Source organism: Emydura macquarii, unplaced genomic scaffold, assembly GCF_026122565.2.
Source record: "Emydura macquarii macquarii isolate MOO-44397 ecotype Brisbane River unplaced genomic scaffold, CSIRO-AGI_Emac_v2 contig_2292, whole genome shotgun sequence".
NCBI classification, from domain to species: Eukaryota; Metazoa; Chordata; order Testudines; family Chelidae; genus Emydura; species Emydura macquarii.
Genome location: NW_027132429.1, coordinates 2556215 through 2583468, shown reverse-complemented (window position 1 = coordinate 2583468; position 27254 = coordinate 2556215). Strand labels below are relative to the sequence as shown.

At 47.9% G+C, this 27254-nt stretch overlaps 1 protein-coding gene across 6 annotated transcripts in view; it reads left to right on the top strand.

Moving 5' to 3' along the window:
- The window catches only part of SMARCA4 (SWI/SNF related, matrix associated, actin dependent regulator of chromatin, subfamily a, member 4), a 53105-nt gene extending 26808 nt beyond the window's left edge, over window positions 1-26297 (top strand). For 3 of the 6 annotated variants that reach the window (XM_067560549.1, XM_067560550.1, XM_067560548.1), the window contains exons 15-36: window positions 319-437; window positions 2383-2533; window positions 3921-4084; window positions 6676-6742; window positions 7355-7465; window positions 8658-8900; window positions 9906-10019; window positions 11166-11273; window positions 12702-12788; window positions 13513-13559; window positions 13745-13911; window positions 14825-14988; window positions 16123-16350; window positions 16572-16670; window positions 16939-17016; window positions 18553-18780; window positions 20063-20316; window positions 21822-21930; window positions 23974-24075; window positions 24494-24626; window positions 25309-25448; window positions 25804-26297. In XM_067560549.1, coding sequence (XP_067416650.1) covers window positions 319-437; window positions 2383-2533; window positions 3921-4084; window positions 6676-6742; window positions 7355-7465; window positions 8658-8900; window positions 9906-10019; window positions 11166-11273; window positions 12702-12788; window positions 13513-13559; window positions 13745-13911; window positions 14825-14988; window positions 16123-16350; window positions 16572-16670; window positions 16939-17016; window positions 18553-18780; window positions 20063-20316; window positions 21822-21930; window positions 23974-24075; window positions 24494-24626; window positions 25309-25448; window positions 25804-25836 — 2946 coding nt within the window. In that variant the 3' untranslated portion in view covers window positions 25837-26297. The remainder of the gene's footprint in view (window positions 1-318; window positions 438-2382; window positions 2534-3920; window positions 4085-6675; window positions 6743-7354; window positions 7466-8657; window positions 8901-9905; window positions 10020-11165; window positions 11274-12701; window positions 12789-13512; window positions 13560-13744; window positions 13912-14824; window positions 14989-16122; window positions 16351-16571; window positions 16671-16938; window positions 17017-18552; window positions 18781-20062; window positions 20317-21821; window positions 21931-23973; window positions 24076-24493; window positions 24627-25308; window positions 25449-25803) is intronic. The other 3 variants (XM_067560554.1, XM_067560551.1, XM_067560553.1) reach the window with 3 other exon arrangements.
- Window positions 26298-27254: the final 957 nt, after the last annotated feature.

Genomic DNA, 27254 nt, shown 5'->3' with positions numbered 1-27254 from the left:
CATGTGTATTGTCCTTCTTTTCCTCTGTTTGTTGAAGTCTCCTGCATCACCAGCTGGTGAACAAAGCTGTATGCTTTACAGAGTTTCAGCGATAGGAGGGAAGGAAAGAAAGGTCTCCCTAAAGTGGTGGTTTTTTTTTTTTTTTTTGCAAGGTCTGCAGCCTGTATTTTAAGAGTTTGCTGCATGTTAAGTGTCTTATGCAGACTTGGTCAGCTCTGCTTTACTGTCAGGACACACAACACTGTTATCTCTGTTGTATATGAGGATGATTGTATGCAACTTGATAGTCTCAGTGATGTGGCCTTCAATTTCTGGCAGGAGGAAGAAGAGGAGCAGCCACAACCTGCTCAGCCTTCCCTGCCTGTAGAGGAGAAGAAGAAGATCCCAGATCCAGACAGTGATGATGTGTCAGAAGTCGATGCCAGGCACATTATTGAGTAAGCCCCACATAGTCATTCACTGCATCAATGTTTTAAATTCTGCTTGTAACTCCCTCCCAGTGTCCCCTAAAAATGACATTTGGGGGCTCTAATTTGTTATACTTGGTCTTTACCTAAAGATTAAGCCTGAGATATTCAAATTGACTTAATAGATTTAAAGGCAACTCCTGTTAATTTTAATAGGAATGATGTGTCTAGCCCTCCAGGAAGCTTTGACTATATTGGTCCAGGTTTTTTGAAAACTGAAAAGAAATTAATATGTTTGTTATCAAAGTGCAGGGAAAATTGCCTGGGTGCTGCTTTTTTAATACAAAATTTCATGCTTAGGTATCCTCCTTCTCACAGAGGAATGCTTCCTTAGCTTCATTTGGAGAAGGGAAAAGGTATAGAGACAAAAATAGCATAACAAACCATGCTTACATACCTACAAACATCAGTAGAGAGATGCAAGGTGGTGAGGTCATATCTTTTATTGGACCAACTTCTGTTGGTGAAAGAGACACACTTTAGAGGTCCTGAAGAAGAGCTCTGTGTAAGTTCAAAAGCTTGTCTCTTTCACCAACAGAAGTTGATCCAATAGAAGATATTATCTCATCCACCTTCTCACTCCAATATCCTGGGACCAACACAGCTACAAAAACACTGCCTACAAACGTCAGTCATAAATTATAAAGCCAACAAGGGCCACTGGGATCATCTAGTCTGACCTCCGGCATAACACAAGTCATATGACTGTCCTGAATTAAGTCCTTAATCAATCAGTCAGGCTGGAACCCTTAACTGCTAGCTCCATAATTATGAGCCAGCATCACTTGTGCTAAAGGAGAATCTTCAGCTGTCAATCAGTAGTAGGCTATTACATTTGCTAGGAACCAGCCAGTATAGACAGAGAGAGGGAGTCACCTGCATTAAGACAGCGTATTACAGTAGCCTAATGTGCATCCTTTTCCACTAAGTATACCGTGTGCTGTTTTTATACGCACCCATGGGTATGGATATAGCCATATTGGCATAAATGCACCTTCATGAGCTGTTGGTTATTTTAAACTAAGGAAATTAAATGGAGGGAAAACAGGATAATACAACGTTGACATTCTACATGACACAAAGTCAGGGAATACAGAGTCTATGGTTCCCACGGTAGCAAACACTGCCCGAATAAAGACAAAAATTACTGCCACCTACAGAAAGCGCAGACTGTCCTCAGCAGCTATAGCTCTGTGCCTGTAAACCTGCACCTCACTGTGGCTGTAACCTCATTTTTTGCTTTTAATATTTATAAGAACTTAGACATGCCATACTCACAAATCTTATCCTCGTTCATGCTTTTTTGCATGCAAGCTCAAGGTGGAGGTGTGTCTGCAGAACAATTCTGTCTTGCATGTCCTTTGTCTTGTTCACGTTACAGCTTCCTAATTTCCTTTCAGAGATGCGCAAAAAAAAAAAAAATCAGAAAAGTGTGCACGCCTTAAATTGCACTTAGGCTTAACACCAAATGATACTTCCTATGGTGTGAGTAGCTTCTGGCACATCCGTTGGAAGGGGGGATTCTCATCACACCAGGAAATGCTAATAAGTGGTTGGCAGAAGAAACTAAAAATGGCTAAATATAGTTATGAGGAAATAGGCAAAGTGTGTGTAAAATTGTTTTTTTTGAAACAGTAACGCCTTTAAAACAAACATAAGCTGCTTGATGATGTGGCAATAAGAATTTTCTTAGCATTCAAGTCAAGCTCCTGGAGCTCTCAAAAGTGCATCTGCGGTTTGGATGTTCATAAATCGGCAGGACTTGTGTAGAAAAGAACCCATGAGATCCAAGTCTTCATGGGATCCCCAAGGAGGTCTTTGGGCTGCAGGGAAGCCTGTCTCCTGGAGAAGTGAGAAGAATTATTTCCTTATCAGTTCAAACCACTTTATTTATTTATTTTATTTATGTATTTAGAAATGCTAAGCAAGATGTTGATGACGAGTACGGGGTCTCCCAAGCTCTGGCGAGGGGATTGCAGTCTTACTATGCTGTGGCCCATGCGGTCACTGAACGAGTAGACAAACAGTCCACGCTTATGGTCAATGGCGTCCTCAAACAATATCAGGTGAGAAACTGAGAGAGGAAGTGCCGTGGTTCCGGGTGAGGGTGACTGACATAGCTTATGCACCCGTACAGTGTATCTGATAAACCTCGGATATGCTCAGCAGCATATGGAGAACCTAAGAATTGCCAGACTGGATGAGACCTGAGGTGCATCTAGTCCAGTATCCTGTTTCTGACCAGCAGCTCAAATGAGGGTTTCTTTAGAACTCCGCATTAACTGAAATCAGCTCCCACGTTAGGTCTCATCCTCACATCTAACCGTCAGAGATTGAGATTGAATATCCCTTCCGAGTGTTACCATTATTTATCAGATGTAAATTGCACTCCTGGCTCTGCCTTACAATCTAGAGAAGGAACTGTGACGTGTATTTGAACATAAACCCTCCTGAGATTGTTCCAGGCAACTGGTTTCACCCTTCTTGGTGTTCGGTTCCTATCCTGCTTCCCTCGCACCTCTAAACAGATGGCAGTCCTTTACTGTGCCCAGTTATTTCTATCTGCTTTGATATTTCAGCTGCATCTGCAAGTGCATTTATTCAAATCCATTTTGGGTTCATTGGTGATTATTTCTTACCTTTTGAACTGTGCTGAGCAAAATTAATTCCAAGAATTGCAAGCACCTCCATAAGCAAATCCACAACGTAATAAAGCTGATGAGCAAGTTTTAAACACACACACGTGTCTGAATTGCACCAAACAGGCTGAAGGTGACTGGATAATACTTAAATCATTTGAAGTCTATGAGGAACAAAGTGTGAATCAACAGAAGTGATCTGGCATTTTTTAGGTGTAATTAGATAATTGTTCAGTACTTAGAAGATGCAAAGCGCTGTGGAAAGGCTAATTTTTTGTGCCTATCAATAAGCCCTGATATAAGACCTTACTTATAATATTGTGTGTAGCACTGGTCAGTGAAATCTTGGGGATTAAAGATGAGAGCCTGTTGACTCACCCCCACTGCAGGGAGTGGAGGTTTGTTCCCTTCAGTCCATGCAAACAACCAGAAAGATATTAAAGTTCCAAGAGATGCAGATGAGAATAAAATGATCCTGGCTTCTGGAGGAGCACGGGGTGGGGGCGGTTCTTTTATAAAATAACTGATAAGCCAGATTTGGCCTCCATAGCTTGAAGCAAAGAGCATTAAAGAGAGCTCTCTGTTGGTACACATGATCCAGAAGGGAAAGGAATGGATTGATGCCAGGGAGCTCTCTGAGATAATTAACTCTAAAACAAGAGGTTTAATAATCTATAAATAATTCATCTACCGTGTTGTGTAAGGTGAGTGGCTGCAAATAATTCACAGGGAAGTGTGGCTTTTTTCCCCCCCTGTTAGCACATCCTGTTTCGTTTACATTCTTTGAATCGTCCTCCTTTCTCTCTTTATTCAGATTAAAGGTTTGGAATGGCTAGTCTCTTTGTACAATAACAACCTGAACGGCATCCTGGCGGATGAAATGGGTCTGGGCAAAACGATCCAGACCATCGCTTTAATCACATACCTCATGGAGCACAAGCGTATTAATGGACCCTTCCTCATTATAGTACCTCTCTCGTAAGTGTGATGCTCGAACTAATAGTGGGTTACGCCCTGGGAAGTTTAGGAGAAGTTTGTAGTGATCAATGCTAATTCTAGCTGTGCTGTGGAAGGTAGCTGGCGTTGAGGTTAGAGCAGGGAGGATCAGGGAGTCAGGAATTCTGAGTTCCGTTCCTGACTTTGCCACTGAGACTCTCTAGCTAACCTTGGGGAATTCATTCAGCTGCTTTGCCTCAGTTTACCAATCTGCAAAATTAGTGTAGTGATGCTGACCTTACAGGGGTGATGGGGAGCTTTTGTAAAGTGCTTTGAGATCCTTAGATAAAAGCGGCAACTCTAGAAATGCAAATGATGGCACAGTTACCCTGGATACAATTAACATCAACAAACTAAAAATAAGAGAAATAAAGAGAGGCAGTTTAGGGGAAGCTGTTGTTGTTCCTCCCCCGCTCTCTCTGGAACATAGACTTTTGGCTCATAACCTCTTAGTCAACATGGTTTCTCATAATGTTAATCTAAATAATCAGAAAAAGTTTAAAGGCACCTTCCCAACTCAGTAGGTCAGCTTAACAAATAAATGAGCTGGTGTGAAGAAATAGAATTCAGGCATTCCAGTTTGTAGCAGAACTGTTCCTCTCTTTATCTGTTACACAAAAGAACAGATCTTTGCCTAATAACATAAGACAGCACTCAGCTGTGTGCACACATGACTGGGTTGTGTTACATTTCCAGTTCAGTCCCTGGTGCATTGGTTTACAGAAGGGTTCTTCTAGAGCGATTGCCCACACTGATTCCACTCTTGAGGCAGATGCACCCAGCACATGTCAAATCAGACTATTCTGGCCAGCAGCGTCTGATGGGGCCATGTCTGTGTCCTCAGTGCCCTCACGGCCCTCCTCCTCAAGGGCAGAAAAGCTGTGTGGCCTAAGGATCCCTCCATCCATTCTTACCATTGCAGAAACCCTGTGGTGTCCACTTGCTCTGCACAGCGTGTGACTGACGTAGCCTTGCATGTAATAATATAGTGTTAATGTAGTTCTCTTTTTTTATGGTGTCATGGCGTTCACTCACCGCTAGTGGTGCCTCCTCCTGGGGATTAGCTCTGGCCAGGCGCTGCGCCTTCCACTGGCAGTGTCTCTCCCAGCATCATCTTGGCCTGCAGACCCTCTCGCTCCAGGAACCACAGCCTCTTCTTTGTGACTTAGCCTTCCAGCCAGGTCACTCTATGGTTCTCCCTTCTGGGGTATGTAACGGTCTTTCCGGAACAAAGCAGGCAGTCCATTCTCCTCTGCCTGGTCAGTGTCATGTCCCCAGTGGCTGGTAGAGGAACCCGAGGCCCACTTTCTACTCTGGGTTCCAGACAGGGCCCTACAGTCAGAAGCCAAGGCCTGCACTGTCCTATTTTGCTACTCTCCCCCGAGCTTTCTCCTACCTTCCTGGCTTCCCCCCCGTTTCTGGGTTTGTCAGCCTCCCTGGGAGGAACTGTGGACTACCCTCTATAGTCCTAACACATCTCCCTTCACCCAGGGAATGACTGCAGACTCCTTCCCCACAGCCCCCTTCTGCTCTCAGCTCCTGGGCTTTATACAGTCCCCTCCCATTCCTGCCCAGCGGAGCTTCGTTTAATCAACCCTTGCTCCCTGGCATCTTCTCCACATGCAGCCTGCGCAGTTACCTGACCCACTTACCCATCTTAACCCTTCCAGCTGCTGTGTGGGGTGGACACCCCATCACACATAGTTACTAGCAATGTAATATAGGTAAGTTTTAGTTAACCTGGACACACAACAGAGAAACCTGTAGAGCAGCTACGGGAGTTTGAGCAACACATTTACAAGACAGTTCTTAATAGAAGCTCCAGATTGGATGCCACTTTTGGTGGGACTGTCCTGCAGTCACTGTTTAAGTAAGACTCCAGTTACCCACCTGCAAGCAATAGACATCTGCTTCTCATCACCAGCAGCAGAATTTGTGTTTACAATCACTCGAAGAAGAAAGCACAGTTACTTACCTGGCAGTAACTGGTTCTTTGAAGAGTGCTGTCCACCCAGATTCACAACCTGCCCTCTTTCTCAGCTACCACGCTCTATTCCTGGGGGATTCTAAGCTCTGCTCCTAGGGGATCCTGTCCTGGTGAAAGAACTGAGGGTTGGTTGGGCCAACTCTGCCCTTTATGTCCTAGGTGAGGGGGAGGGGAGGTTACTTAAGAGTGCAGGGTGGCCCCAACAGACATTGCTGGACAAAATATTCTGATCTCTCATGCATGGGGCATATGTGCACCAAGAGCGGAATCTAGATGGGCAATGCCTCTCCAAGAGCCACAGTTACTGTGGGATAGTAACTCTTCTTCCTGGTGGACAAGAAAGTGGTGTGGCCACATCTCATGATGGTTACAGAGAGTTGTTTGGATTGTGGTCGAGTGTCTTGGATAATGTATTTTGCAGCAAGAATTATTAGTTGGCAATAAAGTGTGTTCATTTCTCAAGAGCTGTTGGAGACGTTTAAGATTTTACAACCAATGGGAGCTGCTTTGGGCTAGAGAAGGTTTGGAGTCCTTTGTGCAAGGGTGATTTTACTGGTCTCTATTTCTCTCTCTTCCTGACTTCTAGAACTTTGTCAAACTGGGCATATGAATTTGATAAATGGGCTCCTTCTGTGGTGAAGGTCTCCTACAAGGCAAGTACAGGGGTTTGGTCCTACCCTTTTCACTGTTAAACCTTGGGTTGTATGTTTTGTAAGGAGCGCTGAGGGATAGTACCTATCCCAATAAAAATGCAGCATTCATTCGCTTTATCAAATGAAACCTCAGCTGCCTAGTAACTGCGCTTCTCTGTATTGGGTATGAATACTTGAACAAGAGAATGAAGCTAATTGCCATGGTCTATATAAACATGCAACCTAGATTGGGTTTTTTTGTTTGTTTTTGTTTTTTTCCTTCCAGTCTGGAACATGGGATTTTCCACCCTGTTGCTAATAATCAGGATTCGTCTAGGCAGTGTGTACCAGAGGGGTGTGTGAATTCTGCAACGCACTGCGTGCTGCGCACTAACTGGCCTGTGTAGACGCTTCTGGCTTGCACTAAAAGTTCCCTAGGGTACATTTTTTAGAACTTCTAGTGCATGCCAGCAGGGTCTGCACAGGCCAGTTAACGTGCAGCATGTTGGTGCGCTTTAGCGTTTGTATCCCTCCAGTGTGTATTACTGCACTCTTTAGACAAGCCCTCAGTAGTGCCCCCTGCTGGAAGTTACATTGCTTTGATTTTTTTTCCTCCCATTCCTCCTTTCCTAGGGCTCTCCCGCAGCAAGACGGGCATTTGTACCTCAGCTTCGAAGTGGGAAGTTTAATGTCTTGCTCACGACCTATGAGTACATCATCAAAGATAAACATATTCTTGCCAAGGTGAATGTCGTGTTTCCCGTGGTTAACTGCACCTGTGTCCCCCTCATGGCTGCCTTGAAGACCACGCCACTTAGGGCTCAGGCTTCCAGCCATCGTCTTTCTCAGGCCTTGCAGTTTTGTTCTCTCGGGGGCAATAGCAAGATTAACCAGGGATCAGCTGCCTCTCATAAAGCAAAGTGTTGTTTATTCAGAACAAAAATGTACAGAGAAACGTATCTTAACAATAAATAGCTGATATACACAACCCTAGCTTAGCAGGCAGTCACCACCTTTCACATGGAAACCCTGGCATATCTAAAGTACTTCAGGTCCTCTCACATGGCCTGTCTCTGGGGGGGGGGGGGGGGGGGTCACAGGTTCATGCCAGTCAAATTGTGGGTAAGTGACCCTCTTCCGAGGTCAGGGCAGTCACTTGATACAGTTTCAAGTCTTTTGTCCTCTTAAATGTCCAGAGCAGGTCAGAGGAGTCTGTTCAGTTTCTCCACAGGGGTGTAGGCATGTGAAATTTCTCAAGATTCGTTACCTGCATGGTTTCAATTGTGGGGGTATGCCTTAGTTACCTTCAGGAAACGTCTTTTCTCTTCTGTTCTGTATCTTGCATCTGTGAACTACTAAATTAAGCTGTACTGATAAGGGGTTTGTGTCAGTTTAACTATATCGAGTTAAACTGGTGCATCTTTTCTCACCTAGACATGGCCTTAGCAGGGAGGTTTTAGCTTTCTATTCCTCTTACTACTCCAGTTCTTGAGTATCTGAAATGTCTTTGGCTATGGCCAGGAAGCTAAAGAATTACTGGTGATGGTACAGGGTATGCAAGAGATACTCGAAATAACTAAATAGGTAACATCTCTTTTTTCCTTAATCATTTCTTGACATTACTGTCCCTTCCCTTCATATTCTCTCCATTATTCCATCTGCTGTCTCAGTTCTGTGTGCCACAGGCAAAGAAAGGGCTCGTGAATGGGAGCACTTTCCGAGCAGCAGCTTGAATGAAACTTGGGTTTTTACAATCCTAGTCAGTTCTGATCTGTCTCTGATGGTGGCCCCCCACTAGACAGGCATAGTTGCATGGATGGGTAGGCCTATGTGATTCTCCTGTATCAGTGGGGGTGAATGTAGCTGCTGTGCTTATGAAAGGTGGGATTCCTGCAGTCCTTTATTAACGGTCTTGGTTGTGATTCCATCTCCGCAGATTCGTTGGAAGTACATGATTGTTGATGAAGGTCACCGAATGAAGAATCACCACTGTAAGCTAACCCAGGTCCTCAACACACACTATGTAGCGCCGCGTCGTTTGCTGCTGACAGGAACTCCACTACAAAATAAGCTGCCAGAGCTGTGGGCTCTACTCAATTTCCTCCTTCCCACCATCTTCAAGAGCTGTAGCACGTTTGAGCAGTGGTTTAATGCTCCATTTGCCATGACTGGAGAAAAGGTAGGTGTAGACATAGTAATCTGGCAGCAGTTGAGTTCGGGCAGTGTTGCTAATATAAGGCACCAAATCATTGGGTATCCATGTGATTGGTTGTAATTAATTTCCAGCTATTAACTGGCATGGTAGCTCAACAATTTCAGTCTTAGACCATTTGCCAGTTAGGGGCAGGGGTATTGTTTTCCTTCTGAGTTTAATTTCTGAGACTTGACACCAGACACAGTGAGTTGGAGCAGGAAAGGTATAAAACAGAAACTGGTAATAAGTGAATGCTAGAATGAGGGCAAGGTGTCATTCTGTCATAGACTTGTGACCATCCCGGCGAGGTGCTGTTTGGTTCTTGTCCAAATGGATTCTCAGATTGCGCAGAATCCTCAAAGGCTTTTAAGTGAACTGGTTATATTCATTCATAACTCTTCCCTGGATGTGCAGCGGCTGGGGATATGAATACCAAGTAATAGAAAGGCGCAGGGAATTTTCAGTACAGAAACCCCAGACTTTGGCCATCTTCATAATAGAGTTTGCAGTTTTGAGAGGTGTGTGACTATCAAAACTGTAAGTCCTCAACGGCACAGCTTCTGGAGGGAATCTTTAGTCCTTATTTCTATTCCCAGTTCTGCCACAGGCCTGCTGGGTGACCTTGGGCAAGTCTCTGCCCCTCTCTGAGCCTCAGTTTCCCTATCTATAAAATGGGGATAAAAATGATGACCTTCTTTGCAAAGTGCATTGAGATCTACTGATGAACCGTGCCAGAACAGTGGTTTTCAGCCTGTGATCCGCAGACCCCAGCGGTCCGCAAATGATTCCTCAAATTTCCAAAGTGTCCGCACCGCCATTCGAAATGTTTTAGGGGTCTGCAAATGAAAAAAGATTGAAAACCGCTGTGCTAGACAAGAGTTAGGGTTTATTACTCTTCGGGATCTTGCTGTCTTCAGCGAAAGACATTGAGGGGAGAGAGACTCAACAGGTTATTTTAACCTTTGTGTATTTCCTGGGTGAAAAAAATAGGTGGATTTGAATGAAGAAGAAACTATTCTGATTATCCGTCGTTTACACAAAGTGCTGCGTCCCTTCCTGCTAAGACGGTTAAAGAAGGAGGTAGAAGCACAACTGCCTGAAAAGGTAAAGCTTGTAAGAAAGGCAGCATCCCAGTGTATTTATGCGCAAATGTGCGCCCTCCACCTCCCCCTTTTCCTCCCATGCTTTCTGGATGCATTTTGGGAAGGTGTTCTTTAGTCAGACACAAGTTATTGTGCTCAGTATAGGGGTAGCCAAGTGAAATTCCCTGGCCTGTGTGGTTGTACAGGAGATCAGACTAGATCTAATGGTTCCTTCTTGCCTGAAATCTGGGAACTGTGCTGCATTTAAATAGCGTTCTGTTTGTAAGCTTAGTCTTTGTTTTATGTTGCATCCCTGCTGCAAGTCGTCATGTAGCTGAAGTGAGACTATCAGAGCAGCTGTGACATCTTCTCCTGAGGGAAGTGGGGAAAGTCCCAAGATTTGAGCCATTTACAATTGGACAGGAGGAAGTAGTGGAAAACGTACTATAGCCAGCGCTCCTGCCCTGGCCCCTGCAGGGTGGATGAGCTAACCTATTTGTTCTTCTTTAGCTTGTATATCATGGTCACTTAAGCTGCCTGCCATTCGCTCCAGCCTTTGACAGCTGGTTCCACGTTGTCCCCACTAGATGCTTTTGCTTTTTATGGTTTCCCTTTCATCACTCCAGTGCTGTTGAAAAGGTTTTTTCCCTTTTCTGTGGAAGCCAAATTAGTTTCCTTTCTAGGAACTGCTGCAGTGATATGTCATTCGGCAGCTTTTCAGCTTGCTATTCTTATTCCAATGAGCCATGCTAGCCTGAGAACAAGCCAGATTGGTGGCTTAACTCTAGCACAGAGGTGGAAGGGCTGAAAGTGGGGAAAGCGGGAGATGGTGATGGCTGTTCGGGCCCTAGAATTCCACAGGAGTGACTTTTATGCCCACTCTGCTGTTCCTGTGGCCAGCAGCAGAATAATGACACCGCCCTGAGCCCTCAGGTTAAAGAGCATCTCAGCAGTATTCTGGGTAGCTTGAGAATAGTGATCATGTGTGGGGAAATAAGTCCCAGTCCGGTGCTTGGCAGAGAGGTCAGAGCACTACAGCAAAGGGATGGGGTGGAGGGCTAAGAGTCAGTGACGGGAGATAGGAGTGAGATGTTTTGGGAGCATGCCGAGACTCCCAGTGGGTTGATTGTTGTTGTTGGTGATGTTAAACTCTCCTCTGCTCCTCCAGGTGGAGTATGTGATCAAGTGTGACATGTCGGCCTTGCAGCGGGTGCTCTACAGACACATGCAGGCCAAGGGCGTGCTGCTCACCGATGGATCGGAGAAGGATAAAAAGGTGTGGCAGTAGATCCCTGATTTTTTTACTCACTACCTGCGTTTCCATACAGGGCTGAAAAGCATTTCACGTACCGAGGCCTGTTTCCCAACTGTATTTTTTCCACACTATTCTGCCAGTCACATTGCTGCTATGGTTTTGGAGGAACATTTTCATGGCGTTAAGCACCCAAATCCTCTTGGCTTTCATAAGTGCCTAACTGCTCTTTTTGCTCTGGCAAATCTCCCCGTTAATGCATTCGGCATGGGCTCCCTAGAAACCAAGGCCTGGTCTAGCCATAAAGCCTAGGTCAACATAGCTGCAGTGCTTGGGGGGTGTGAAAATTCCATGTCCCTGAGCGTCATAGTTGTGCCAACCTAACCCCTGGCATAGACGCAGCTAGGTCAGCATAAGAAAGCTTCAGTCAACCTATCTACCATCACTCGGGGAGTTCCTACAACAATGGAAAAACCCCTTTAGTTGCTATAGTCTGTGTCTACGCTTCGGGCTTAATGTGGTATCACTACGGCACCTTAACTACACCACTGTAGCGTGTGTAGTGTAGACATGGCCTTAAAGGCCCCATGTACAGAGTGGATACAGCAGAAGTAGCGGCAGTGCAAGCTTCCTTCACGTAACCTGGATCCAGTCTGCCTCAACCCCTCCAATGTGAGGGGCGTTTGGTCTCCATGACCTAAACCAATGCATGTGTCTCCCAAGACTGCCCAAAAAGGCCACAGTGAACGGGGGTGGATTTAGTGCTGTGGATAATTGTCTGTTAAGTTGGTACACTCAGTGAAACTCCTGTTTCACACAAGCCACTGAACAGCTGTCAGATGACAGCAACTGGTTGGGCCAGTTGAAGATTGAGTTCCCTCTTCCAGTATGTCTCTCCCTAATTTTTTTTAATTCTTTTATTCCTTGGATTGCTGAAGGAGCTGTTAGCGTTTCTCCTTAACACCATGAAGTTCACCTTCATGAGCAGCATGTGACATTGATGGACTGTTGTCTAGTTGTTCTAGGCAGCTCTCATGGCAGCGGGCTTGGGGGATTTGCCTTTGTTAACGTATGGAGGAGGTTTTAGAGTCAGACTGATTGAGTCCCTCTCTTGAAGTGGCAGCTTTGATCTGTGTGACGTTCACTTTTGAAAACTGAGTGAAGGTGCATCCTGTGTCACAGCCGTTCCATAATGCTTTTCACTGTCTTCAGTGTTCTACACACGTGCTTAGCTGCTACAGCGAACATGCTCAACGGATCCATTCAGCCTCTGAATAATTCCACCTTTGTCCTCGGCTGTGCCCATCTGCTTCCTCTCATTTGATATTTTAGATTTTGCCAAGAGTGTGGGATGCCATGACAGCAAGCGGGTGGAGCAGATGCTTACCTTTCCCTTTCACAGTTTTAACATCTGCTCGGACATATTTGTAAACTTGTCTCTTATTCACACAGGGGAAAGGTGGTACGAAAACTCTGATGAACACGATCATGCAGCTGAGGAAGATCTGTAACCATCCATACATGTTTCAGCACATAGAGGTAATGTAGTATTTTTTGTATCAGTGTTGCCCAGAGGCTCCTCTCAGGATCTAGGCCCCTTAGTGCTGGGTGCTGTACAAACTTGTCATAAGTGACCATCCCAGCCCTGAAAAGGCCACAATCTAGTTTAAGGCAAGGCGCACACAGGAAGTGAGGTGAGGATCACAGCAATAGAAACACATGTTTGCACATATAAGCTTTTCTGTAAAATGGGTACTATATGAACTAAGCTGTGCTTGGGCTGCTGGGGGTCAATTTTCAGTGCAGCACCATGTAGAGTTCTTATGTCGCATCTTAAAATGTTCCCCTTTAGCATCCAACGTTAATTTAAACCCATTCAGACATGGGAGTGTTCAGTGAAGCCATATCAATTAAAAATGGTAAAATCAAGACTCATTCTCAAGCTGATCCCATTGGATACAGTTTCTCCACATAGACAACAAATGTTCCACTAGTGAATCTATGCTCCTCCTTGCTCCTTGGGATCGTCTTCTAGCCTCCAGTGATCCTAGAGAGATGTTTTAAAATTACTTTATTCCTACGCATTCTTTCCAGGCCTTTAGACAGCAATTGGATATCTTGTGAATTGACCTATTGCCATTTATAATTAGGCCTATTTGACCTGATGATCAGTTTTCCACTGGGGCAATTCCAAGTTTGTTGGACACCTGTGTTTGTATGCAAGTTTGCAATCAGAGTGACAGTGTTTCTGTTTTGGTTGCAGGAATCCTTTTCAGAGCACTTAGGTTTCACTGGAGGTATCGTGCAGGGGTAAGTTGAGTGCTTTTGAGGTATTTGTAGTTTAAGTGTGGGGTGGTTTATCAGTGAAGAATTACTTGGATCAGGTTAATGTATTAATGTTACCACCACTGGTAGCTCTTATTTTCATGCTAGGATGATGCATTTTTTTAGCATCGGATTCTCACACCTATTTCCAATCTTCTCCTGTGAACTAGACTAGACCTGTACCGAGCATCTGGCAAATTTGAGCTCCTAGATCGGATTCTTCCCAAACTACGAGCCACCAACCACAAGGTGCTGCTGTTCTGTCAGATGACCTCGCTCATGACCATCATGGAAGACTACTTTGCATACCGTGGCTTCAAATACCTCAGGCTGGATGGTGAGTTTAACTGGTAACAGAGAGACATGCAATCGCCTCCTGAACGCTCTGCTTTGGCGATATCGGTAGGTTAGCCCCTGCATGTGTAGATAAGGGATGATGAAGTAACAAGCCTCCTTTCAAAGCTGCTCAACACACAGTGTGCTTAGTAGTACACGTGTGAAACGAACATGAAACTAACTATGCCATTCATAAAAAGAAACCACTGAACTCTCCTAAACAATGGCATAATGTACTCACTCTTGGTGAAGCTGATGGTATTAGGCTGTTGCAACACTGTCATTGCACACTTGCTCCTGGACATGTTTCTCCGGCAACCTATGATTGGGGAAAAAGGATTAGTGGAGTTGCACATACTCTACATTTTTTTTCTTTTAAGATCAGCTATGGGGGGTGGCTCATGGTGCTAAATGATCTGCCACCTTCCACCTCCTTTAAGTCGGTGAAAATCAGCTCCTGGAAGAGTCCTGTTCTGTGGGCTGATGTGGCACATAAGCCTTGTGTTGTCTCTTGAAATTTCACCCAGTGTTGTCAACTTTCTTCTGGATATTTGTGAGCTGCTGCCTTTGATACATGGATCACCATGTATTACATGATCCCAAAGGGCTTTCAAACCCGACACACACACTGCATGCATCGACATCAGTTTGCCAACATGACTGCTGATTTTGGCCCAACTTGAGCCTCCTCCATAGGGGCTGGTTTTCAGAGGGTGGGTGCTCAACACTTTCTGAACAAGGTGGAACCCCTCTTTGCTCTCTTAGAATCATAGAAGATTAGGGTTGGAAGGGACCTCAGAAGGTCATCTAGTCCAACCCCCAGTGGACTGTGGAGTCCTGAGTCCAGTCCATTTTAAATAGAAAACTGTGCAGGGGGGAAAATAGTAACCTCTCTCTTCTCTCTGGGTTTCTAGGCACCACTAAAGCTGAAGACCGTGGCATGTTGCTGAAGACCTTCAATGAGCCAGGCTCTGAATATTTCATTTTCCTGCTGAGCACTCGAGCCGGAGGGCTGGGATTGAATTTACAATCTGCAGATACTGTGATTATTTTTGACAGTGACTGGAATCCGCACCAGGTAAAAACATAATGAACTGATGGGGATCCCAATACAGGGTCATGCGTTGTTGTCTCTCCCTGTGTACATGAGACACAAGTCTTGTGTTTCTTAAATAACAAGAGGAAAGAGGACTTGTGTGTCCCTCTCCCAGATTTTGGTGAACTGTGTCTCTACGCTGCAGAGTGTGTTCTTTGGTTAAAATAGAAGTGAGGACACAGCAAGCTGGCTTTTAACTCAGGTTAGCAGCTCGAATTCAGCCCCAGGTTGCCCTATAGGCTTTCAGTCGAGCTGTTAGTCTTAGCAAGGTTGCCATGTCTTCACTGCTATTAGCTAACACGCGTTAGCTAAGCAGAATTAAGAACACTTTTTTTGGCAGTGTAGGCATGAAACATAAAGAGCCACATTGCACTAGGTGCTGACTGTATCACTGCTTTTCTCCTCAATCCTCACGGCTGCCTTTGTGTCCACAGCCCTCATGTCTTGCCATGATCTTTGCATCCCCAAGCTGTGGCCTTGAAACGCGAGTCCATCCCATAGCCTAATACCGGCATCTGTTCATGCGCTGCCTATTGCCAAGTTGTCTCAGCTCTGACAGACAGGGCGGGCTGGCAAACAGTATGAGAGCCTCTTGTGGCTGCTCCGTAATTATCATTGGTAACGATGCTAATTAACATGATTAACAATTAGCACTGGTAGTGACTAAGGTTAAAAATCCCCCTATCCCACCAACACTACATGTAGCATGAAGCCACTGAAGGCTGCTGCTATCCTCTTGTTCCATATTACCCTGTGGTTCACCAGTGCTAGTGAGAATCCATACGTCGACACTCAGCTCCGTCTGGGATGATGGGGTATGGGACCCTGAGGAGAAGAGCACTTTTGCAGGAGTTTGCTCTGATAGCTAGGCAACAGTGGCCAGTTTTTTTCTAAAGTGCATCTAATCACTAAGTACAGAGCAGTCAGCAAAATGAACTGCTTCGATTAATTAACTTCCCCAGCAGAGGTGACAGAATCCTCTGGAGTTTTTTAGGTCCTTCAGGTAGCTCTGTGAGGCGTATGTCCATTTCCCATGATGTACTTTAAGACCCAGATGTTTACCTTGGAAGGAGTGGGGTTTAAATTACTCTGCACCCAATGTGCTCCCCTCGTCAGGATCTGCAGGCACAGGACCGAGCGCACCGCATCGGGCAGCAGAACGAGGTGCGCGTCCTCCGCCTCTGCACTGTGAACAGCGTGGAGGAGAAGATCTTGGCTGCAGCCAAGTACAAGCTGAATGTTGATCAGAAGGTCATCCAGGCTGGCATGTTCGACCAGAAATCCTCCAGCCACGAGCGGAGAGCTTTCCTCCAGGCTATCCTAGAGCACGAGGAGCAGGATGAGGTAAGGGGTGGTGCAGCTCGCTCTCTCCGCTACTCCAGAGCATGAATGGTGACCGCGTGGCTGGCTTTTGTTCCGTTGCTCTCTGTGTCCCCGAGGCCAAGGGCATGTGGGCTGGAAGGAAAGAGCATGAACACTTGTTTCTCTTTTGAAGTGAATTTTGGTGTCGGTGAAAGGTGCCGGATTGACAGCCCTGGAGACTGAAGTCCTCTATTTATCCACAGAACAGATACAGCACGGGCAGCGGCAGTGGCAGTGCAAGCTTCCCCCACACTGCCTCAACCCTGTGCCTGAACCCTGACTTGGAGGAACCACCTCTAAAGGTGAGAGGGGTAGTTCAGTCTCCATGCCCATTCAATCCTGGGCCTCACTGCTGAGACTGCCAACAAAGGTGCCAGCTCTGGTGGTGGTCTCTTGCAATGTGGACACCTGTCCCGCTAGACACTGGACTGAGACCAGCAATGCTCATTTCACACGGGCAGCCGAACAGGCGTCAGTCAGATGGAAGCAATATTCGCTGTTCAGTTCCCAGCATACGAACCGCCACGGCGTCTTCTCTTGCCACTAAGTCGGGTGTTTGAAATCTTGCAGGAAGAAGACGAAGTTCCCGACGATGAAACAGTCAACCAGATGATTGCCCGTCACGAAGAGGAATTTGACCTTTTTATGGTGAGCATGGCTGAGGCCATGGAAGAGAACTGAACCTGCCTCTCTTCCAGGTAGTGCGGGAAATGGTATTTCTGATAGAGCCGAGAGCAATGTGTTTTGAATGAACAATGACATGAATAAAGACTAGAGGTCTAGTAGTTAGAGCAATGGGACTGAGTCAGGACTCCTGGGTTCTATTCCTGGCTCTGGGAGGAGAGTGGAGTCTAAAGCTTTGAGCAGGCTCTGCTCCTGCCTGTTGTTCTCAGCTTGCCCTTAAATGTAATGGGGAAAAATCCTTAGCATAAAATGCTACTGAGGTGTGTTTGTGAAGTGCGTTGAAATCTTCAAATGAAAGGAACTAGCCCAGGCAAAATAAAAGTAAAGATAGGAGAGCCATGTAATGTTCCTTGTGACTCAGTGACAGCACAAAAGACTCCTTTAGAAAACGACACCTCCTTCAGCAATACTCTTAATGCCGATACGTGTGTAGAGGAGTGAGTTGACCCGTGTCTGTACCGTGCTCCCTGTCAGAAGCTCTGCACTCCTGTGACCTGGATAAGTAGATAATAGGGTGATGGGCTAGAAAAGCTGCTGGACAGATATAACAGCACACTAACAATTTACTGTAGGGGACAGTCCAACTTTAGTCAAGACCGTTGGATGAGATGACCCACAATAATGGCTCTTGTCTGTCTCCAGTTCCAGTCATCTCTTCTATGTCCTTGTCCTTCAGAGCAGTTACAGTCTGATGCTCATAATGCTGAGGATCTGGTTACAAACTAACCAGTAAACCACACACCTCATTTGGAACCAGAAGTACACGATCAGGCAGCCATAGAACGAGAGGAAAAAAAAGCAAATACAGTACAGTGTTAAATAAAAACTACTAAAAAAAGGGGTGGGCGGGGGAGCAGCATTTTTCTTCTGCATGGTAGTGTTTCAAAGCTGTATTAAGTTAATGTTCAGTTGTACACTTTTGAAAGAACAACCATAACGTTTTGTTCAGTTACGAATGTTTCAGAGTCCCGAGGTGTTCATGGCTCTGAGTTTCTACTGTAGTTTCACTCCAACTGATTTTCTCTCACGTGTTTAACCTGATGTATCTGTTGAGCTGTAACGAATCAGTAGAAAAATAATTGTTTAACAAACCCCTTGGGCTCCACAACCATGCTGTGCATTCCTGCTGTATCCCTCCCCTGCAAAGGTTCACAAGGGTCTTGCACTCAAAGATGGCAGAAAGGCACTGCCTCTGGAGCTGGCTGCATTGGCTCCGTATGACGGAGAGTCACAAGGGAGCGCTCTTTCCTGGAGGCTGCACCCGCCTTGCTGCAGCTTTCCCTGCTCCTTGGTGCCTACTGGATGCCTAGGCCAGCTCGATAGTTCCAAACCAAGATAAGTAACGTCCTGGACCATCTGGTTCAGCCTCACGACCCACAACGTCTGCTGTAGAGATGACCTGCCTCAACTAAAAGGTGCCTAAATGGGCCAACTAACCCCCCCATCGATGCTTTCGGGCAGTGGCCAGCGGTCCCCCCCAGCAAACACCTCTTATTTTAGCGCATGGACCTGGACCGCAGGCGGGAGGAAGCACGCAATCCAAAACGAAAGCCGCGTCTAATGGAAGAAGATGAGCTGCCATCCTGGATCATCAAGGATGACGCCGAAGTGGAGAGGCTCACCTGCGAGGAGGAAGAGGAGAAGATGTTTGGACGAGGCTCACGTCACCGTAAGGAGGTGGACTACAGTGACTCGCTTACCGAGAAGCAGTGGCTCAAGGTATACATGGTACAGCATCGTTCTCCAATGGCCTTCTCAAACCTATGCTTCTACTGTGTCTGTGTCTATGTATTAAAGAAAATACCCAGTACTGGAAGCTCTGATGGTGCATAGCTGAAAGTAAGCCTGCTTTGGAAGTGTGGCTGAGTCCCTCAGCATCCTTCATTACCAATTCGAGGAAAATTGCCTCTGACGCAAATCTCCACAAATGTTTTTGAGCAGCATGAATTGGTCATGTTGCTCCATGAAATGCTGTTGGTCCATTCGCTTATTACCAAACAGTTGCTGCTTTAGGGTCAGTTTCTATTTTGCTGTCTGATGCTAGTACTGGGTATTTTGGAAAACTCACCTCACCACATCACAGGGCTCGAGAAGAGTTTAAGCAATTGAAGCCAGGCCATAGCTGACTGCTACTTTAACAGCTGCTGCGCTTCCCCGGTAAATGCACTTTTCGGCAACTGAGTGCCTGCCAGATTCTGGACAGCCACGAGGTTGATTCTGGTAAAGGGGATGCTTGTGAGCAGTAGCAGCAGGGAGAGGGAGGGAGGAAGGCTGCAGCAGCTCAACAGTTAACGTTCATTATGTCAAGGCTGTGATCTTAAGAGCTTTCCTTGGGCGGGCAGGAGGCACGAGATGGTTTTATCTGTAGAGAGTAGAATTACCCCCTCCTCCTTCAGTGGAGGTGTTAACTCTTGAAACACCATCTGCATTCCTCCAATATCCTTTCAGCAAGTACATTCTTCATCTTAAAATACCTCCATGTTCACCTAAAAATCTCCCCTGTGGCTAGCCTGGTCTGACTTTGAGTTTAAACGTAGGGCAGTTAGAGACAATCCGGTCAGCTGGGTGTAGCAAGCGGAAGGCAGGTCTCCAGACGCCTTCAGCAGGGCAGCGATACTGTAAGGTTCCTTGGAAACATCAAGCTGCGGTAGGAGCAACCACTTCCAAAAAATGACAGCGTTCGCATGTGTTGCCAACCTGTGGCCCTTCCATATGGCTACATTGGAAGGGGTCCCAATATAGAGAAGAGGGTCATCTTATGAAAAAAGCTGAGACCCCCCTTTCTGTAATAGGCTGAACTGATTTCTCAGGTTAGGAGAAGGCAAGCAAGGGTCAGCCCATACAGCTGCAGCCCCGCTGGGCAGGCTGCTCTGCTCAGTAGTTCAGCAAATTAAAAGCCATGTAGAAATGGCCATGCTTAGCATTTCACAGACACCTCCCTTGCCCCTTTGTTTGCACCTTTGCCCAGCAGTCTCAGTGCTAGCGGCTGCTCTGTTGCTCCCCTCCGCAGGCTATAGAGGAGGGCACGCTGGAGGAGATCGAGGAGGAGGTCCGTCAGAAGAAATCTTCCCGCAAACGCAAGCGAGATGTTGACGTTGGCTCTGCCACCCCGACTACCAGCACCCGCAGCCGGGACAAAGATGATGATAGCAAAAAGCAGAAAAAACGTGGCAGGCCCCCTGCCGAAAAGCTCTCCCCAAACCCCCCCAACCTCACCAAAAAAATGAAGAAGATAGTGGATGCCGTGATTAAATATAAGGACAGGTAAGAGAAGCAAGGGAGGGGCACTTTCCTCAACTGCTCCCGCAGAAAGTCGGCTTTTCCGTTTTTTGTTTTTGTTTTTTTTAACAACCACTGCGCACAAACGGGGGGTGGGGAGCCAAGAGCAGCCAAATCCTAGTCCCTGCCTGGACAACATTGGCATAAATGCACAGCTCTTCTCTTTCTCAGCTTCCCCATCTCTAAAATGGGAATAATACTTACATCCCTCCCAGTGAGTGGCTGATGTTTGCAAAGCACTCTGAAGATGAGGGAGACCAAGTACTGGGAGTTTCTAGCTCATCTCCCAGAGAAATAACTTGTCTGTGGGTTTTTCTGTAGGCTGCTGTGTAAAACTAGCAGAGATTGCATCACGCAGCTAAGGCAAGGAGGGTGGACCAGGATGCATGCTGTGTAAGCTTTGAGAGTCAGGCTGTCCTTGCCTCATTCCACCCAGTCTGTGCGTGCCTCACAGCACATGCAAATACAGCTACCATGCCATTGAATGTTGGGCTCCTTTCTCTCTAGTGATCGCTGATCTGCCGTCTTCCATCTGGGCTCGAAATGTCCTCATGGCACATGTCGAGCACCGTGACAGGCCTGCTGTTCAGCATTCCGTGCCCCACTGATCACATGACCTCTCCCCAGTTGGACAGTCCCTTTGGGGCCCGGGGGAAAGCACTCATGGCCCCTGGTGCTCTGTAGGCGGGCGCAGTAGGGCGTTGTCAGTGTTGCTGGTTTCTAATAGGGATTTGCAATTCAGGCATTTGCAGTACAGAGGAGAAGCTAAACACGTGGTCTGTGTGAATCCGTTTGAAAAGATCAAATCATTTCCTGTGGGGTTTTCTAGACTTTCATTTGGCCAGTGAACAAATAGTTTTTCTATCCTCTACTTTTGATTAATGGCCTCAGAGCCTGGAAACGTTCCTGGATCGAGGGAAGTATTAAATGTCTCGGCTCAACTTGCTGAGTGAGTTTTGAGCCATAGTGACTGGCCGTAGCATTTAAAGCACATCCTGGAAGAAGCATTGTTGAGTTGATGCCTGCTTTTCTTAGAAGGTCTAGTGCAGTCTGTCACCCGGTGTCTGAGGAGCTTTTTGAGAAACATCAAGGGTTTTCATTACCCTGTTCCAAACCGACCGTTGCTTTTCCTTGCAGTACTTTAATGAACTGCTAGATTTTGTGCAGCTTAGAAAAAGAGATCGAAGCCAGGGCCAGTTTTCAGATAGCTGTAGTGGAAGTGCTGGCAGACCTGTGCTACAGCAACCACTAGGCAACACAGCCAGCTTCTTGGATCGCCTATTTATTTGTCCATCCTTCAGCACTGAGCAGGCCTCCATGCTAAAGGAAGCACGTTTTACTGCTCCTGCCAGATGGAAGTGTGTCGTGTAATTTTGTAAGCAGCTCTGTGGCTTGTAGGCAACCCTGGCAGGCTGAGCGCTGCTTTCCTGAAGAGGAGGGCAGGGGGGTTGATGCTGTCTTTGATCTTGTATTTCTTTCTTGTTTTGTAGTAGTAGTGGACGCCAGCTTAGCGAAGTCTTCATCCAGCTGCCTTCTCGCAAGGAGCTCCCGGAGTACTATGAACTCATCCGCAAGCCAGTGGACTTCAAGAAGATAAAGGTAACCCTGCCCTGACCTTAGTGGACGCGTGTGATGCCATGCAGCGCTCTTACTTCACATGCCTTGATCATGTCTTCACCGTGATTTAATGCCGCTCGAGGCAGCTGTGTGGCACTTCCGTTGCTGTCCTGCCATTCCCTGTTCTCCCCTCAAGGCCTTGCCCAACCCCTTACCTGTGTCTCCACCCAGGTCACTCCCCACACGTCCACCTGTTCTCCGGTCTCTGCTCAAGCTTCTCCATCTTTGCCTGTTCCGGGGCCAACCCTTAAGCTGGGATCAGCTTCCCAAATCACCATCACCAAGTGCTGTCGTTCTCCACCATTAAAAAGCTTCAGGAAGCTCCTGGCTATGAAGTGACGTGTGGGGCCATACCACCACCGCCCCACTGTGTTGTCTAGCCCTGCATCAAGCCGCCTCGTGCCCTTAGCTCTACAGAGCAAGGACTCCTCTAGTCACATTTTTTGCTGGACATACTGTGCTGCCAAGTGCTTTGGGCCAGTCCCCTCAAGAGAAGTAACTAAATGCGCTGGCCTGCTGGGACCTGCTAGCTGTCTCCCTTGCACTCACTGGTGTGTTCCAGCAGCTGTGGTTTCAGCCACTCCTCGTACTGCCCAGCAATCCGCCTTTGTAGGAGGGTCCCCTCCCGCTAGATTTCCGGGGCATGTCTCTACTGGAGCCCTCTTCTAAAGGAGGGGAAACTTGTCTCCTGTCCCCCCAGGAAAACCACTGGTACATTGATTGGCTCGCTGCATCCTCAGAATCCTAGAAGAGGAGGGTTGGAAGGGACCCCAGGAGGTATCTAGTCCAACCCCCTGCTCAAAGCAGGACCAACCCCGACTAAACCATCCCAGCCAGGGCTTTGTCAAGCCAGGCCTTAAAAACCTCTAAGGATGAAGATTCCACCACCTCCCTAGGTAACCCATTCCAGTGCTTCACCCCCAGTGAAAACGTTTTGTATCATGCTGAACTGGAGGTGCTGTGGGGCTAGCATCAGTGAACCCTTGGTGTGCCAGGGAGATAATGGAAGGGTTCTGCCTTCTGTTCTGTCGATCCTTATCCTGGCCTCACCGCTGTCGTGGCTGAGCCCCTGCCAGGTGTGCGTTAAGAAGGTGCCAGCACCTGTCACATGGGGTTCATTCTCTCATCCTCCCTCGGCACTGACTAGTGTAAAGCATTATGTGAAAACGGAGGCCGACAGGCCGCGTGCCGCGCGGGGCCCTGAGTCTGGGAGCAGGATTCTAGGCACTTAAAAATCCAGCCCAGGATGAAAGTGCAAACACCATCCTCCTCTGGCAACTCTGCCCATATGTTCCTCGCTCCAGCTTCTCAGCCACACCTTCAAACCTCCGCCCGTGCTGCTCCTGCCCTCCTCTGACCTTCCCTCTCCCAACCTCTTAGCTCTGGGCACCACCCAAGTTTGTCCTGACTCCTTCCCCCACTCACACCTACTCCTGCTGAGCCGCATACAGCCGCACCTGTTCTCAAAAGGCCTGTCCATGCAGCTCCGCCTGGCTGCATCTGCAGCTTGTGGCGTGTAGGGTGCGGACCTCTTTCTTGATGGTGCAATTTACCCCCGTGTATCTGCACTAAATATTAGTGTGTGGGAGGGGAGTCCCTTCATGATCCCTATTAATTGGTGCTATAGCTGCTGGTTGTGGTGACAGCCACTCACCTGACACTGTAAGGCGCTGCAGCGGGGCTGGGAGCAGCACAGCCTAATTCAGGCTGTCGCTCGAGGGTTCCCACCGCCCTGCCAGATGCTTCCTGAGCTTTCTGTTCCGTTTACATGACACTGAGGAGGGTTGGGGACAAAGCCCCAAGAGGCGTACAGCCTCTTGTGGCCTTCCGCCAGCTGTCAGGAGTGGCGCGGTTGGCAGGTGTTAATTGTGCGGCTCTTGTAGGTGACATGCGCTGGGCAGTCAGCAAGGGAGCGGCGAGGGCGGAGCTCAGGGGGTGAGAGCAAAGGGAGCTGCTGAGTCGCTGGCCAGCCAACAAGCGCGTTGCCCACGTGTGAAGTGATTCTGACCTTTGCCCCCTTTTCAGGAACGCATCCGTAGCCACAAGTACCGCAGCCTGAACGACCTGGAGAGGGACGTCATGCTGCTCTGCCAGAACGCGCAAACCTTCAACCTGGAAGGCTCTCTGGTAAGGCGCTTCCTCACCGAGACCAGGGGCTCAGCCGGGGGCACTGCCCTTCCTCGGGCTGTGACCCTCCCTTTCTCAATCCCGGGTGTGATTGGGACTAAACGGCCCTTTTTTAGGATGGATTTGGACTCCCATTAAAAGCTGCCAGCCAATCAGGCTGCGGGGTGGCTGAGCCTTACTCCCTAATAACCGGATCACTTTTCATCTTCTAAACCTGGCTGATTCCTACGCGCAGGAAACGCTTACAAGGCTTCGGGGCGAGCTGGCGTCAGTTAGATGAAGCAGGCGTCGCGTTGTGTGAGAGCGCGCACGCCTAGACTCGGGCGCCTCGAGCAAGGAATGGACGCGGGGAGCCACGGCTCTCCCCAGAAGGTAACCTGCCCCGGCTCACCCCCGCCGCTGTGCCTTCTTCCTCCAGATCTACGAAGACTCGATAGTGCTGCAGTCCGTCTTCACCAGCGTGAGGCAGAAAATTGAGAAAGAGGAAGACAGTGAAGGTGAGGAGAGTGAGGAGGAGGAGGAAGGAGAAGAGGAAGGATCTGAATCGGAGTGTGAGTACTCTTCTGCTGCTGCCTCCACTAAGAAGGAGTGTGTGCGCACGCACATGCCCGCCTTACACAGCTCTCCCGGGCACACTGGAGGCTGTCTCTGTGAAAGGGTAACAACCAGGTAGAAAGCGAAGTGTAAGGCCGCAGACCCTGCACTCTCCTCTCTTCTCCAGCACAGGGCTGGGGCACATTGGCGGGGCGCTGTGTCTGGGGGAAGCTCACACTGCCCTGCCCGTGTTCTCTCTGTTCTGGGGCACAGAGACGACTGCAGATGCCAGGCGCTGGGAGGAAAGGAAAGGAATCGCATGTTGGTTCTCTGCATGGGGAATGTAACTCCTCACCATTGCTTTCTAGGCCATAGCCGCTCAGCAGGTAGGTCAGATCTCCAGTGGCAGCTGAGTTAAAGGACCGCATGAAACTTACCAGGGACGCAGCAAGGGGGGAAGTTACGAGGTATGGTGCTGAGTCTGTTTGTGTTTTAGATGGCAGCTCTTGGAAGGTGAAGCAGAAGGCACCGCTCTCGCCCTGAGATGGAAAGCGTTCTAGAACTGCCATGTGCTTAGCACGTCTGTGTTGATGGGATGGGCTTAATTTGCAGCGGAAGCTTTGTTGCTACATGGCTGTGCCTCAAACTGTGCATGGATTCAGTCTGACTAGCCCTGTCTCTCCGTGTACTTCCCTGCAGCTCGCTCCGTCAAGGTGAAGATCAAGCTGGGGAGAAAGGAGAAAGCACAAGACCGGCTGAAGGGTCGCAGGCGCACCAGCCGCGGCTCCCGGGCCAAGCCAGTAGTTAGCGATGATGATAGTGAAGAGGAGCAGGAAGAGGTAACAGCAGAAGCTGAGTTCTCCGCCACTGTCCCCAATAGCTGCCTGCACAGCCCCGCCACACCCTGTTGCTGTCCGTGTAACCTTTTGCGGTACCTGCCTATACCTAGACTGTACCATAGCCAAGGCAGGCACCGTGTCTTGTGTATGGTGGTTTGTTGGTTTTTGTGTTTGCACAGTACCTGAAGCGGGGCTACGGGGGAGGGTGAGAAGCCCTGTTTAAAAAACAAGGACTGAGAGGAGTCAAGAAAGCTAGTGGGATAAATGGCCTCCACGCAGTCAGTCCTTCCACTGGACGCTGGCTGGAATTTCTCAGCTCTGATCTCTCCCCCGTCCGTTTCCTCTTGTCTTCCAGGATCGCTCAGGAAGTGGCACTGAAGATGATTAAGCAGCATTCCATGGTCCAGACCACCAGAGCTGATCTTTCCAGAGTGGACACGCTGGATCCCTTTAGCTCTAACGGGTAGCAACAAATGTAGTTTCAGACTTCAGTAAACTGTATAAAACTCTTCCATATTTATACTGCAGAGAAGATGTAGGACTGTTTGTGTCTTGCCTTGTCCTGACATCAGTAGCGTTTGTTACAGCATTAACTGTTTAAAAGAATTATGAATCGGGGAACACTTGATATCTATTTTTTCTTTTTATGGCAGTACTGTTTCAGTTGCAGTATTGAATCACTGTAGTTTTAAACTGTGGATGCATGTGTGTAGCAGTCCACTCCTAGTACTGTATTTTATTAAACAGCCCAAACCGCCAGCTGCCCGCCAGTCGATAAGGGCGGTGGTGGTGACTGTGTGTGTCAATGTCACTGGATTTCAAACAGTAATAAATTAAACAGAACGTTAATTTTTTTTTTTTTTTTTTTTAACTGGGTCATTTTTCCTGCTCACTGAAAAGTGCGTTCAGTTAATTAGGCCCTCCCCCACCCCCTTCCTACTGCTGCCTGATTTGGCCTTCAGCTGGTTCCCTCCCTTCCCCCCTTCCTTTTCCCCCCTCCCAAGAAATGCTGTCAAGCTGGCCCCATGGTTGGTTCCTGGTCAGCGGTTGTAACAGCAGGGTTCCAGCAAGACCGGCTGTCTCTCTGCTCGCTATAGTAACCCTCCTGTGACAGCACGTGTCAGATCCCCCAGCATTGCAAAGGCCAGCGACTGACTGGGTTGTTACCCACCCAGGGTTTACTCTTGTCCATTTTGTAAGGGTTGGTATAGTCGAGGCCTTGTGGCCCATGAGTCATGTTAGAGCTAGAATTAAGCAGTGCTGCCTCCGCAGGATCTAGCTGCCCTGCTGCACCCACTCCAGCATCCACAACCAACACCTGCCGCTCTGCTGGACACCGCAGGGGCGTGGTTTATGTTCAATTTGTCATCTGCCATCAGTGCCGACACCTCATTGGGATGAACGGGGCCTGAGTTACTCCCGCTGACGGCATCAATTTACAGTCAGTCAGTCATGGAAGGTTTTCTTTGCACCCTCCGAGGGCTGGAGATTTAATTCTTGTATTAATGAAAGTTCCGATTGTGGCGCGTGGTTCTGGGCGCAATTTAAAAACCTGCCTTCGTGCAGAGTCTCATTTCCAGCTGAAGGATGTGCCCGGAGCCAGCAGGGGAACGCTGCTGCAGGGACGTGCAGAGAGGTTAATAAAACCCTGCCCTGACGTTCTGTAGATGCTTTCTGTCCTCCCAGCAAGATCCACTAGGCGGGGTTGCAGTCAAATACAGCAGAGGCTGGCGTTTGCTGCCTGTTGGCACCCCCTGTGATGCCATCCTGGGCACAGAGAACCAGATTGCAGCAGCCTCTGGAAGG